General features: G+C 40.3%; 1 protein-coding gene across 5 annotated transcripts in view; it reads left to right on the top strand.

Moving 5' to 3' along the window:
* Nucleotides 1–13,519, top strand: part of adamts17 (ADAM metallopeptidase with thrombospondin type 1 motif, 17) — a 107,074-nt gene that overhangs the window by 36,963 nt on the left and 56,592 nt on the right. For all 5 annotated transcript variants that reach the window (XM_037096468.1, XM_037096467.1, XM_037096469.1 and 2 more), the window contains one exon: nucleotides 1,783–1,826. In XM_037096468.1, coding sequence (XP_036952363.1) covers nucleotides 1,783–1,826 — 44 coding nt within the window. The remainder of the gene's footprint in view (nucleotides 1–1,782; nucleotides 1,827–13,519) is intronic.

Genomic DNA, 13,519 nt, shown 5'->3' with positions numbered 1-13,519 from the left:
ATCATGATGCTGACATGGTGATCGTGATCAACTACTGTTAGTCATGTGGTGCTTGCTTGTTTTATTCAAATATTACACGATTGAGGCCATTTCATATTTGTGTTATGTCTCCATTGATTCATGTTTTTGGCAAAAACGTAACTGTGCAATTAAATAACAAGTCATGTATGATATTTTGAATATCAGATTGCCTGTTTATGCAACCACATTTTACACAAATGTAGTGGACAGATTGCACTGTCCATCAGAGTACCAAGCGCTGAAGGTGATTTCTCCATTGTCTTTTGTTTTGATGAATGGTAAGAGATGCTGAGTTGCACTTTTGGGTGGTTGTTGTCACTTCCTCTGTTGACCTGGAGATGGCTGGGTCTAGACATGAAATCACAGGATTGACAAAAGTTGTGAGACAAGGTGAAAATGATAAAGAATTACAACACATTTGTGCTGGAAAGAGAGAAAGACAACTTTGCTTCTTGGTCTTGTAGGTCAAAACATCATTTCATTTTTGGGAGCTTTCAATATTAATGTTTGGACCGTCTCTTTTCAACCATCACAGACAGGTCATGGACAAGTTCTGGTCCTTCCAAAAGCCTATACCAGTAAACCCATAGACACAATTTACATACAGTAGCACAACATTCCTTCAAACTCACACAGTGACAACTAGGTCTTGTTGGGGTCCAGTTTCCAGATGGAAGATGTGCAGCTGTTCACACCTAGATGAGCACTCCCACATGTCAGTGGGAACCTCTCCTCCTCCACTGCTGTTGCTGCAGTGCGAGCACACTCGGCACTACCCAGGGTCGTAAAAACCTGCAGCTGTAAATATTTACGACTCCAAAGTTTCCGCCAACACTCACCCTCTCCAGATCTGTCTGTCTATCAGGTGGAAATGGCTAAATCCTTCATCTTCTCCCCCGTTACTTGAAAATGATGCACAAGCACTATCATTTAGCAAGAAGTGTAACTGAATGGACAGTTTTGATGAACCTGCCCAGTTACTTTTCATTTCAACAGAGTGGAGCTTTAAGATGTCTTGTGTCACCTCTTAGGCTGTGCACAGACCAACTGAGCCTCCTCATTCATATTAATGGAGTCAGTCCTTCAAGACAGTGGGGAAGACAACGTAGCACGCTCTGGCAAAACAACAGCAGATCGTTCTGTAAAAAGTTGAAGCTGGCACAAGTTTCCCTGCTGTGCAGTGCTGCGTGCAAGTCTCTGCACTGGCAAATCAAAGACACACAAGTCCTCATTTTTGGTAGATCACAAGTGAGTGCCATATTTCTACTGTTTATATATAAACAGTTGAATAGAATAGTTGCAACCCATGCCCATGTATGGTCACAAGTGACTTTTTTTGACAGCATAAATCAGGCTTAAATGGTTCATTGAAAGCGTGTCAGATATTGAGTTGGCACCTCTGACAAATACTTCTACTATTTAGAGCTCAGAATTTAATTCCATGGTAACTACCAAAATGGTTTTATCTTTTCATACTTTCATATCTAATCTAACGTGACATCCATCAGCCGGTGTATGTGTCATGAGCCACCCTTATGACAGCTGCCTCTTCACCTGTGAGGCCGCACAGAAGAAACACTTCTGCCATCCAAATTGGTTTTTCTAGCATAACCCTTAAACAGAGACTTGTCCTGTGTTGGTGGATTCTGCATGAATGGATGTCTGATTGTAATAAACCAGTCCTGTAATCTGTGCTGTCAGTGCAGTTAGAGCTACAGATGAAGCTAGACTGAGTTAACGGGTTGTTTTTTTCTCTTCTAGGACAGATTTCTGCGTTCACAAGGATGAACCCTGCGATACTGTCGGTGAGTGCTACTTTGTGTTTTACATTGTCTGTGTGTGTTTATACACACTTACCTTTAACACACACACACACGCGCACACACACACACACGCACACACACACACACACTCGTCTTATACAGAGAAAATATTTTGGCCTTGAAATTCACTCTGCTCATCTGTGTGGTATATTGGTGCTGTGTGTGTGGAGCACAGGCTTCAGGTGGCAAAGGTTAAAGATTCATCAAAACACAAAGTGATGAGGGAGTCACTGGTGTTTTTGTGGAAAATGTGTCTCTGAGGTTGTTTTGAGAGTAGACTCATTCACGTCTCATGGTTCTATCATATACCCTTAAAAGATATCCTGATGGTGAGTGATGGTAGTGGGGTGTAATAAGGATTTCTGTTGTTTATTATGCACTTTACGTGAATCATTCATTTTTCTTGGACCTGTTGGTACGAATATCTGCTCATATTTATTTTCTAAAGCACTTCTCCTGTTCAGGATCTGAGGACTTACTGCAAGTTGGTTCATAGTTTAGCAGCACTGCCTAGTTTATAAAATGTGGAACAGTAGTGAAGTTGATACAGTTGCCATACAATCTGACAGATGACATGTTTTTCTTCATTTGAGGGGCTTGTGCTGAGGAAAGAGTGGAGGGCCCTGGGTGCAGGAGAAATGGAGTTTACTAGTGTTCAGCTGCATAGAAAACCAACCCTGTAGTGATACAAAGTGGGTTGAAGGTCCGTGTTTTATGTGTGGTTTAACAGTCCACTATGACCTCCTCCTCATGAGGTTTTGTTCAACAACACACCACATCCACCCTTGTCACGTCCACTAAGGCAGTGTTTGTGACATAGTATAATGTTAATAGGTACAATATTCATGCCTGTTCTCAACAGCCACTCAGCATATTGAATGAATGCACAATTTATGATTTATGTTGTTAGAGGTACCTATGGGAGCCCTGAGGTGTGAGTGAGATTTTTTCATACTCAGTGCTTATCTGCCATGGTTGGAATATTTTGTATTATCAGCAAGGATGGCAAAGGATTAACACTTTATGATGTCAAATGTAGTATTATTTAAATTCATATATATGAGCATTTTCTTGTCACACAATAGTTTATGCTCATAGTGGTCACTGTCACTTCCAGCAGCTAGAGTAGAGTGTGTTTGTGTTTTCTCACGTTATGTTCAAAATACCACTGAACCATCAACAGTGTTATGCTATATTCAATCTCCTTCACCAAGTCTCTTCTCGCCCTGCTTCATATGTTTTCCTGGAGGTTAGAGTGACTGGCAACCAACTGGCGACTGGCAACCCAGCCTTGAATAAATCATTGATTTATATGGGTTTGAACATTGTTGGAAGCATTTGGGATAATGCAAGTGCACAACTCAGGGAAATATTTAACCAAGGGTCTGGCTGATTCCATACATTTTAATTCAGAAATGCATACACTATCTCTAGATATGGGGACACAGCACATATTGTGGTGAAATCCCTACGATTGTGGGTCTTCTTGTGCAGGACAACAAAAATGTCAAACGATACATTAATACAGTGAGATACATGATGAAATGAAACGATTACTTTTTAACCTTGTCATGGCAGAATTCTGTGATTAACACAATATAAGATATACAACAAGCCGGCCTGGAGACAGAACCCTGACATTATTTATGGGAAAGACTGGTCCAGCCATTTTCCCTTGGAGGGAAATGAGGAGCTCTACCATGTGTAGCTGGACAGTTTTATTACAGAGTTGTGTTAGTGTACTGTGTCGGCAGTGTATGGACGGCTGATGATCATAGGTTAAATGAGATCATCAACTCTGCTGTCTGAGGAGGAGCTGAAAAGATCCTGAGGGTCATTATAAGGACTAGATTGGAGGTCCCCCCTCCATCACTTTCTGATGAGACTTCACCTTGAAAGGCATATTGCTCTGGTTTCATGTGTGTATATTGTGTGGGCTGAACAGTGTACAGCGGTGGATCATAAAAGATTCCTGTCTTTGCAGCCAGTCTCTACAAAGCTCACCAGTTTCACACATCTGTTGTAAATTATGTCTTGATCATTTTAGAGCTGTAAATGACTGTCTTCAACATTGGACCTGCCAATGTGTTATGTTGCCAGATGACATTGCAATGCAGTTTGTCAAAAGTTGTGCCAGTTGTGCCTCTGCGCTGCACCTGTGTGGTGTTGGGGCTTGTTGACTTGTTGACTTGTTGACGTGAGGGTTCTGCAGTATCAGTCTGAACGTAGTCGCATATTGAACATTTACAAAATGTTTACTGTCAACATATGCCATTTGTTTTTCCCTCCAATCTGCTACTGGTAGGTACAGTATTACTCACTTTTCTATGGTTCTGTTTTAGTGACATAAAGTGCTGAGTTGAGGTTTGGAAGAGACTGAAGAACAAGTTAGGATGCCTCGACATCTTAATCAAAACCACCAACTTTCCTTAATCCAAACCGAGTGTTTTAGTAGCTGAAACCTAACAACACATGGGATGCAGGATGTAAACCCTGCTCTCTGTCTGCTTTGAGTCCTGATCTTTGAATTCCAAACCATTCACCAACTTTCCTGGATTTAAAAAAGAGCAACCAGCAAATGTAATCCAGAAAGCGATTATGTTTCCTCACAAACATATTTTGCAAAAGAAATTAAACATTCTCTGAAGCGATGCAGTGGCTAAAGAATGATCTACTTTGTGAAGTTCTGTTCCTTTTCCTACATGGATTTCTTCTGCCTCTGTGAGCCTCCCTGTTTCTGTGTTATGCAATCCTGGAACTGATCCATCTACAATTGTGATTTATGCCCTTGGAAGTTAGAGAATTGGCCTCCATCCATAAAAGTCAAAGCACTTTTCTTTCCTGTTGGTTTCCCCATTTGACCACATGAACCCAAAGTGTAGAGGGTTTTTTGTTCTTGGTGCAACATATTTAGTTTACCAAATGGCACTAACATTACTGATCTGTAAAAGACATGAAGACACCTTTCATTTGGTGTTATGTGTACATGTGAGCATATGTGGACATGTTATTGAAGTGTCTGTATGAGTATGTTGCATGTGTGACTGGTTTACTTTTAAGTAGACCTCATAGTTTCAATTTGGTTGAGCTCCGTTGAGTCAGGTCAGCTCAGATGGAGGATGGGTCTCGGCCCAAAATAGACCACTTTTTTTTTTTTTTTTGGTGTGGGTCTGGATATTGGATCTCACTTTCTTTAACATTGTGAGATAGATTGTTTTTCATCATTTTCTTCAGTGTTCAGGACATAAAGCATGGTTCTTGATGAAAAAGTTCAGGCATTTTGATGTGGCTGAGCACAATTTCATGTAGATCCTAGATCAAGTGAGTTTAAACTATAGTTAAGTAGTTATGAGTGGTTTGTACTTGAAAGTGATACAGGGCTATAAAGTTTGATGTTGGATTAGGCTTGATCGAATTAAAGGATTAGGGTTCTTTCTGCCATAATCATATATATTATACTCACATCAGTGAGCAAGTGAGGGCACACAGTTGGAGTCTGCTCTGACCTTTCTGGTTAGTCGCTGCAGAGTGATCGGTCCAGTCCAGTTGATTGTTCAGGTGAACTCCCAGGTACTAAGATATCACCGTCTCAATGTCCGGTCCCTGGATGTTCTCCTGTGTGCAGGGTTGTCTGTGCCTGCGACACATATTAAACAGTGGCACTTGTCTTCCCTGAGGGACAGGGATGTGATCCAAGCTGCTGGACACTCTGCCTCCGCCATTTCACAATCATCTGTCCCATCAACAACTCTCTTGGACTTCTATGAAAAAATACTCTGATAATATACTGAGGAGGAGGAGGAACGCTGCTGTCCCTCTGTATGTTTGTGAATCTCAGGCCGTAGATCAGTTGGGACGGGTCATAAAAAGCATCATCCTGATCAGGAGTGGAGAAATACATCATAACATTCACATAATGAAGAAATATTAATGACATTATCTGCAGCAGTCCTCCAGCAGCAGAAACCATATCTGTATCTTTACATTAGCATTTAGTCATGAGGAACAGCTGATGAGCGTCATTGATTATTTAAAACTCCTGACTTCTTTCCTTTGGATAATAAGTACAACTTTTAGTTTTGCTGATTAAATGTGTCACAATATTTGTTTTAGTACATGACTGTGTTCATGGACATATTAAAAACTGAAAGCAGCCTCACAAATCATAAAATCAGAGTGAATGAACAGTGTCAACCTCCCTGCGTAGGAGCATCTAATGCATCCTGTAAATAGTATTTTGACTGCAGAGCAGCTTTTTGTTGGTCTATGGCCCTGTTGCTTTTCACACACCCAGGGGTGAACAGGTGGGCGGAGGAACATTTGCTTGAAAACGACAACTGTGTCAGCCTGAAACTAGCAATGACACTTGCGCTGCTCTGCGTGCTGCTTTGCACCAAGCATAAGATAGAGCCCTTTGTGTGATCACATGTGAACCAAGGATTGTTAATGTAAAATAGTTTCAGAAAACCCAGTAAAATGTCAGTGTGTCCAAACTCACAGGGTGTTGGAACCTAGCATCGGGAATTTGATCCCATTCAGCCATAAGAGTGAGATTTTAAGTCCTGGCTCTCTGTGGGGGTTGCAGTTCATCCCAAAGATGTCGAGTGGGGTTAAAGGAGTTATTTTTAACTTATCATGGCTGCAACTAATGATTATTTTCATTATTAATTATTCATTTAGTTTGTTAAATGTCATAAAACGGAAATAAATAAATAAATAAATAAATCACAGTATTTTCCCAGAGCCAAAAGTGATTTCTTCAAATGTCTTTTTTTGTTTGACAAACAGTCCAAAACAATTTCCATATACAATTATGTGAAACAGACAAAAGCAGTAAATCCTTATACTGGAGAGGTGGCAACTAGAGAAGGGATCATCACAGTAGTTGCAGAGTTTCTATATATCGATCAGTTAATAGACTCATGGTTGTAGCTCCAGAATATGTCCCATGTAAACAAATCATAAAATTAAAGAAATCCCCAGTTGAAAATACACCTTTGCCTTTCTTTGATTCTTGGAAATGGTCATAAGCAGGATGACAGTTAATTTAGCGTATGGTAGGTGCATGTAGGGAGCAGATGGTGGTATTTCCTAACTGATGCTTAGTGGACCGTGTCACCTCAGCCTCATTGACCCACAGGAGTGTGGAAAGAGCTTTTCTTCTATTTTTCCTGCTAATCTCTTCCTTCACTTCCTTGTTTTCCTCTCAGCTGCAGGTCCTGACACATCCAGCCTGTTTGTAGTCACTCTCTGAATGGTCTCACTGCAAACACATTCAGCCTAGCAAGCTGTTCATTATAGTGTTGCATCTTAGAATATATTTATCTTAGAATGTTAAGCTGTTGACCAGGTAAGATGAGGGATTTTTGGGAGAACAGAAGTGAAACAACAATAGAGAGTTGAAGGTTTAATCCTGGTGTAAAGGTTTTGAATTGTCCCGTGGCAGGACAAAGTCACCCACACAAACAGAGGCTTTACCTGGAAGGTCAGCACTTTCAAATGTCAACACATTACTGTTGAGTCTTCTGCATTAAACCTGTCTCAGATGGAGGCTCTCAGGTTTGTACATTAAAAGTTTACATTTACATTTACTGAAGTAATGTTCTTCAGTACAATTTTGAGGTACTGTATTATGTTATCCCATACTTACACTCCATGATATTTATGGGGGTAAACATTGTACTTTTTACTTATCTACATGCATTTGATTTACATATCACACAAATCACGACCAACAGCCTCTGAGCAGCACTGCTTGTTTGTCTGTGACCTTTCTATGGTCCAAAGAATGAGAGGACAGCAGCCTGTGACCTAACCAGAAATGTCTCTCAACAAGGTTTCATGCACAGCCTGACTCTTTGTTGGAATTGCTGACATCATTTCCAAATACTCTTTACCAGGTTCACTATTTCTCGTTAGTCCCTCGTCCCCCTTTCAGGCTAACTGACAGATTTTGATGATATTTGGACAGTGAGAGAGGGACAAGGATTACTCAAAAATAGTCCATTGTGTGACATGTGTCTCTGTAGACATTTCTCCTCTCACTCCTTGACAGAAAAACATAGCCACATCGCAGTGTTGCTGTAACTACTTCACTGAAATACATGGAGATCAAAGCATGTCTCTTGAGCAAACATGTCAGTGTGAAAAGGTTCTAATGGTTTTCATTTTGATGATCATGAGCTAGTCGCCTTAAAGCAGATTTCTGCAGGTGTGAAGGGAACCTTGTGACGTAGACTTCATCAGCTGGTCAGGAGAGTGGGTGTCGACATCTGTGCAGACGACCACGAACCCCCACAAATTTATGACCATGTGGAATGCATCTATCTACCCGTGCCGACTGCACATTTGTGGAATGTGAGTGTATATGTGGATACCCAATTTAGTCCATGCTGCTGTCCTCATCTGCATCTGTTTCTCTGCACTTATACACATATAGAAAGGATGAAAAAATGATTTATTTTGGATGATACAGAAACAAAACATGCCATTCATTGTGTAGGTTATGTTGCATTAGTCTTGTGTAGTGTATGGTGTGTGTATGTATATATATATATATACACATTTAAAGCAGAGAGCCCTTACATTCCCTGAGTGCTAGGGCTTCTTAAATACTGCAAAGTAACATATAAATGGTAAAATTCAGATAACATCACATATCCTATCAGCGAGGCTGATGATCGTGGTCGACCCCTAATGAACACGTAACTGAAGAGCTTCGAAGACATTTAAACTCAGAACCTAATAGATAGCACGCATGTTGTCTAAATTTGTCTAAACTGTTATTCCAATACTAATACAGAAAAAAAGTTAATACTAAACAAAATTACAGTTTTGACCCATTTGTTTGCACTTTTATTATTAATGGACCACAATAGTGAACATAACAAAAGCCAACATTTATGGGCTACATTCATTTTTAATACACTTTATTCTCACGAGTCATTGAATTAAACAGTAGAATCGTAGATCACATACCTCACAAGACTACATCGAGAAGATGTGAAAACTTCTTTTAAGAGCCTTCTAGTGTAACAGTCTGAATGAATGTTTTTCTGGAGCTGATAACAGAAGTTGCGCCTGGTAACAAATTAAAATTAACTTCCCACCCAAGTGTGTCGTTTCCATCACAGCCAATCAGAGCTTGAGCTGATAAACTCCTGTGACTACTGCAGTCATTTGATGTGGGAAATAATGCGAATTGTTACCATTCACATGGGTGTTAGTTGGTTTTCTGTCCAATGAGAAAGGTTCATTTATTATCAGAGGTGACTTCAATCCGATCCTTAACCCAAAGCTCGACCGATCCCACACTTGATTCAGAGATGGCATTCAGAGAACCCATCAAATAGAGAATATTCCTATTACTTATCCCATTATCCCTTATCCCATCGCATTACTTATAACCATTGATCTTACCTTTGTGCATCAGACAAATCTAGCCCCTCCAAGTGGGTGGCTATTCAACCCTTCTCCCCAAGCAGACAAATCTTTCAGCAATTTCCTTTCCAGAAACATCACCCTCTGTACTTAAAACAGTATCATCCAAGCTGTTCTCAGATGACACACTGTCCTGTATACACAGGAAAAAAAGAAAGAAGAAGAAACGTGAACAATAACACAAACTAAGACATGACTTTTTGATTCTCCCACAGAGCAAACCAAAAATATGGTACAGAAGTTTTGCTTTCATCTAAATAAAAATTATACATCTAAAGGCACAATTTCCTCACTTCATTGCACCAAATTGGCTTTGATCCGGTTTCCCTCTCATCCTGGCCTTATTTTGCTTGGCCTTTGACTTTTTTTTACACCCTTTATTCTGACTTTTTAATTTAAAATTAAAATATTAGTAACCTGCCACCTTGATGCAAGGACTGCCAGGTGTTTGCTGAGCAGGTGGTTGCTCTATGAGCTGGGCACAGTGAAAAAGATCCTGTCTGTCCCTTGGCTGAATTCCAGACCTCTTCCTTATTCCTCCTGGTCAGGAGCGGTTGTCAGAACGGAAACTTGCTGGCTAATGTCTTCGAATAAATCCTGGCCGGAGTGAATGACAATCTTGACTGGCCAAAAAGCTCTTTCCACCTTGGTAATATTTAGTGAAAAATGATGGTAACTTAACTAAGGTTATATACTTTATATGTTTTAGTTAAAATCACTTCAGCTTGATGCTTCCAGTAATAACCACTTGGTTAAGGTTAGGGAATGTCAATAGTCATGGTGAGAGGAATTCATTGTTAAAATTCCAATGTTTTGTTGTTATATCCATCCACCCCAATCTCCTCCCACTGCGGACTTTGTGGCATTATAATCTCACCCATCTTTGCTCCAGACAGGCTGGAGTTCCTTTAGCCAGTAACACTCTTTGTCACCATCATTTATATCAGTCAGGATGAGCCAGATAACAGAAACATCTCTCTATATAATGCAAAATAGTTATAGAGCTCCGCAAAGTGCATCCTCTAAATTGACTCTTTTGTTAAATCAACACTTCTGTAAAACAGTTTAAACAAAACATTAACATTATAACCTACATGTATTAGTTTAAGATAGCTTTACTCAATTAATTGAAATCTTGAGTGTGTGTTGATTCTGAGAACTAATTGAAACCATGCATGCTGTCTTTCTCCTTTGAAGGACAGTCTCCTGTGATAGCTGCTCAGTGTTGATTTAGGTGCCAGTTGGCCAGATGAAACTTTTCATAATGACATTTTCAGTATTTATAAATCTCTTTATGGGCTAGATAATAATTAAAATGGTTGCAGTGCATCGCAGACCTTCGGTGTGACATTGAAATTCAAATGTAGGTTTTTGTCTTATGGACCATCACCAGATGTTTGTCACACAGAACCATCTCAAAATGGTGCTGCTAGAAACTGATTGGAAAAGTGCAGGAACTCCCAAAGAGTAATCTGTCTAACACCGTATACCACAGTCTAACTTCAACCAATCAGATTGACAGTAAGAGAGCGCCACCGCTATGGAGCCAGTTAGTATAACAAGTTCAATCAGGGGTGACTTGTTCATTTTTATAAGTGAACATGAAGATTTATTTCCACGAGTACAAAAGAATGAGAAAGTTTCGCCACTAGACTCCATGGTGATGAAGTGATATTTGAGTCTAGACACCGGTGGTGGTGATGGAGGAAGATAGATCCCAGAAATCTGCTGATGTGGGAGTTGATTCTGGTGAGTAGAATCTAGCTACTGGATGAAGAGCTGGTGCATGATGGTCGCGTGATTTCCTGAAATAATGGCTGACAGCAGAGAGAAGAGCAGTTTTATATTTGAGAGCAGAGATACGATTGGCTGAAAGTCTTTGTGGCAGATCTGGTTGGTTAAATGGAGAGAGAGTACATGAAGAAACACCATATCAGGTGAATGGAGGGAGAGAAGTGAATGAAAAGACAGTCCTCCGGATTGAACTTGCGCTGAGCTTCATTACTTGCCATTGCCAGTCAAGAGAAGAATGAAAACATCTTTTCAATCAAGAACAGTCTTCAGTGCTATGCCTTGCTCTTCTTTCAATGAAATAAACTCTCTAGTTCTGATAGAACTGATGCTAGCATCTGAGCTAACCTTTGGAGGAGGCACCAGGGTTGTTTCTTCTATCTGCACACCTAAACCCCGCCTGTAGCTGCAAGCAGTTCTTCCAAGGAACTACTGTGGGCATACTGAAGCTTGAAGCCTGGCAAAATGGATTTGCTGGATCACAGAATCACACTGAATCCAGCTGCCTCGCAAGCTGATTCATCAGGCATGTGTAAGTAAAGCCTAAAGCTGTAACAGAGATTCCTGTTCATTTGATGACCATATGCATTTCCATATATCCAGTAGTAGAATCTCAGAGTGTGGTGAGTCCCAACAAAGCTTTCCTCACTGATTTATTTATGTAATGATGGCTCCACTGGCATGTAGACAAGTGTGTATTAATTACATGGCTAATAATGTACAGTAAGTGTGGAAGAAACTGAGTGTTCCAGTGCTCTGATTGAATCCATATCTCAGTGTGACCCTACATAGCACTACTTCCCACACGCTATCACATATTATCAGCATGCACATAGCTATGAGGTAATGGAAGTAGATGCAGACAGAGGCAGCGCTGTGTGTTGTGAGGCACTGTGGCAGCTCCTGGCCATGCCTGGCCCTGCACGGCTCTGCCCTACCATAATACTCTCAACCTGCTAATCTTCCTGCACAATGAGAACACTCCTGCTCTTTGTGCAAGCAGGCCCAAAGTGTGTGACCTACTTTGAGCCTCACTATAATCACAGCACTCATAAAAGGTTCTGCTTCAAAACCCCTACCACCCACATTTCCCCTCCCTGTTTCTCTTCTCCAGGCTGTCTCACACTTGTACATGTCAAAAGGCCCCCAAATACACACAGATGTGGCCATGTAGTAGCATTTGATAAGACTCCAGGGGAGGCTTTAGACGTCCATCTGTTTTATTCAACTGTACAAACATCTCCACCATACACAGAAGGATTTGGATGACTCAGCTCTTTTTTGTGATTTCTGTCATCGGAGTCATTTTATTAAATTAATCCATAAATTGATTTTAACAATGGGTCAAATAACTATGTGGACTGTGAAATTTGAGCGTGTGGTATTTAAGCAACTCAGAGCTCTTGGTTAAGGTTATTTAACGATCATGGCCTTGCTTCAGTATTGAAATGAGATAAGATATGTTTGGTTTTATCAATGTTTAACAACCAGCTGTCCCTAACCTGAACCTAATTGTTTTAGCCTAAACCTAATATGGACCTTCCTCTCCAGTGTCACCTGTTACACCTACCATCCACCCCAGCATCATCCCTATGACTTCTGATGAATCAGAACTCTTCCTGGAGTACAAAAAGCAGTGACTCATGAACATAATCCAGATGGCAAGATGTCCTCCAAAATGTCTTTGATTAAAGTATTTAGTACACAGGATCAGTGAAAGACCCCTAACCCCAGATTGAGGATTTCATAATCTGATTACTTTGGTTCTTTTGGTAAGAGCAGATTGATAATTAAATGTTTTATAATCTTCCAAGCTCCTTATCGCTTCAAACATAATTTTCATAATTTTGAATAAAACAAAATATGATGCTCTTATCTGTAACTTGAATGACTTGCCCCTGTCACAAACATGTGACCAACCCCAAGGAGGTTGTGTTTTCACCTGAGTCCATTGGTTGGTTGGTTGGTTAGTTGGTTGGTTTGTCAGGAGGATTACTCAAAAAACTACAGTGTGGATACAGTGTCAATATTCAGTAAATATATTTCAAAATGTTCATTTAAAAAAGCATTCCTCCCTGAATCTTGTCTGCCTCTGACATCTCAATGACAAGTTTAATCATCTTAGAAGTCCCTAAATAGGTCATGGAGCAGGATGTTGAATCTTTTTTTTTTGTTTTCCAGCTAAAATAACCTATGTTTTAGGCTACATGGGAACCAGGAAGTGACAGAGGCTGACTGATGGAAATATTTAAAAAAAGAAACCCATTCTCATATATCAGCAAACTGATGGAAGTCTAACCTTAAAAAACCACAGTGAAGCAGAACAGGACTGGAGGCAATGATGGTGGGGTGGTGGATGGGCCTGGGATAGAAGTAATATTTGTAGCAGCATCCTATTTCCTGTGTTTGCTTTACTGGAGCAGAGATGTAACTGGAAGATTAGG

This window comes from Acanthopagrus latus, chromosome 4 (assembly GCF_904848185.1).
Source record: "Acanthopagrus latus isolate v.2019 chromosome 4, fAcaLat1.1, whole genome shotgun sequence".
Classification (NCBI taxonomy): domain Eukaryota; kingdom Metazoa; phylum Chordata; class Actinopteri; order Spariformes; family Sparidae; genus Acanthopagrus; species Acanthopagrus latus.
Note: the sequence above shows the minus strand (reverse complement) of the source record. Positions and strands in the feature narration are given on the sequence as shown.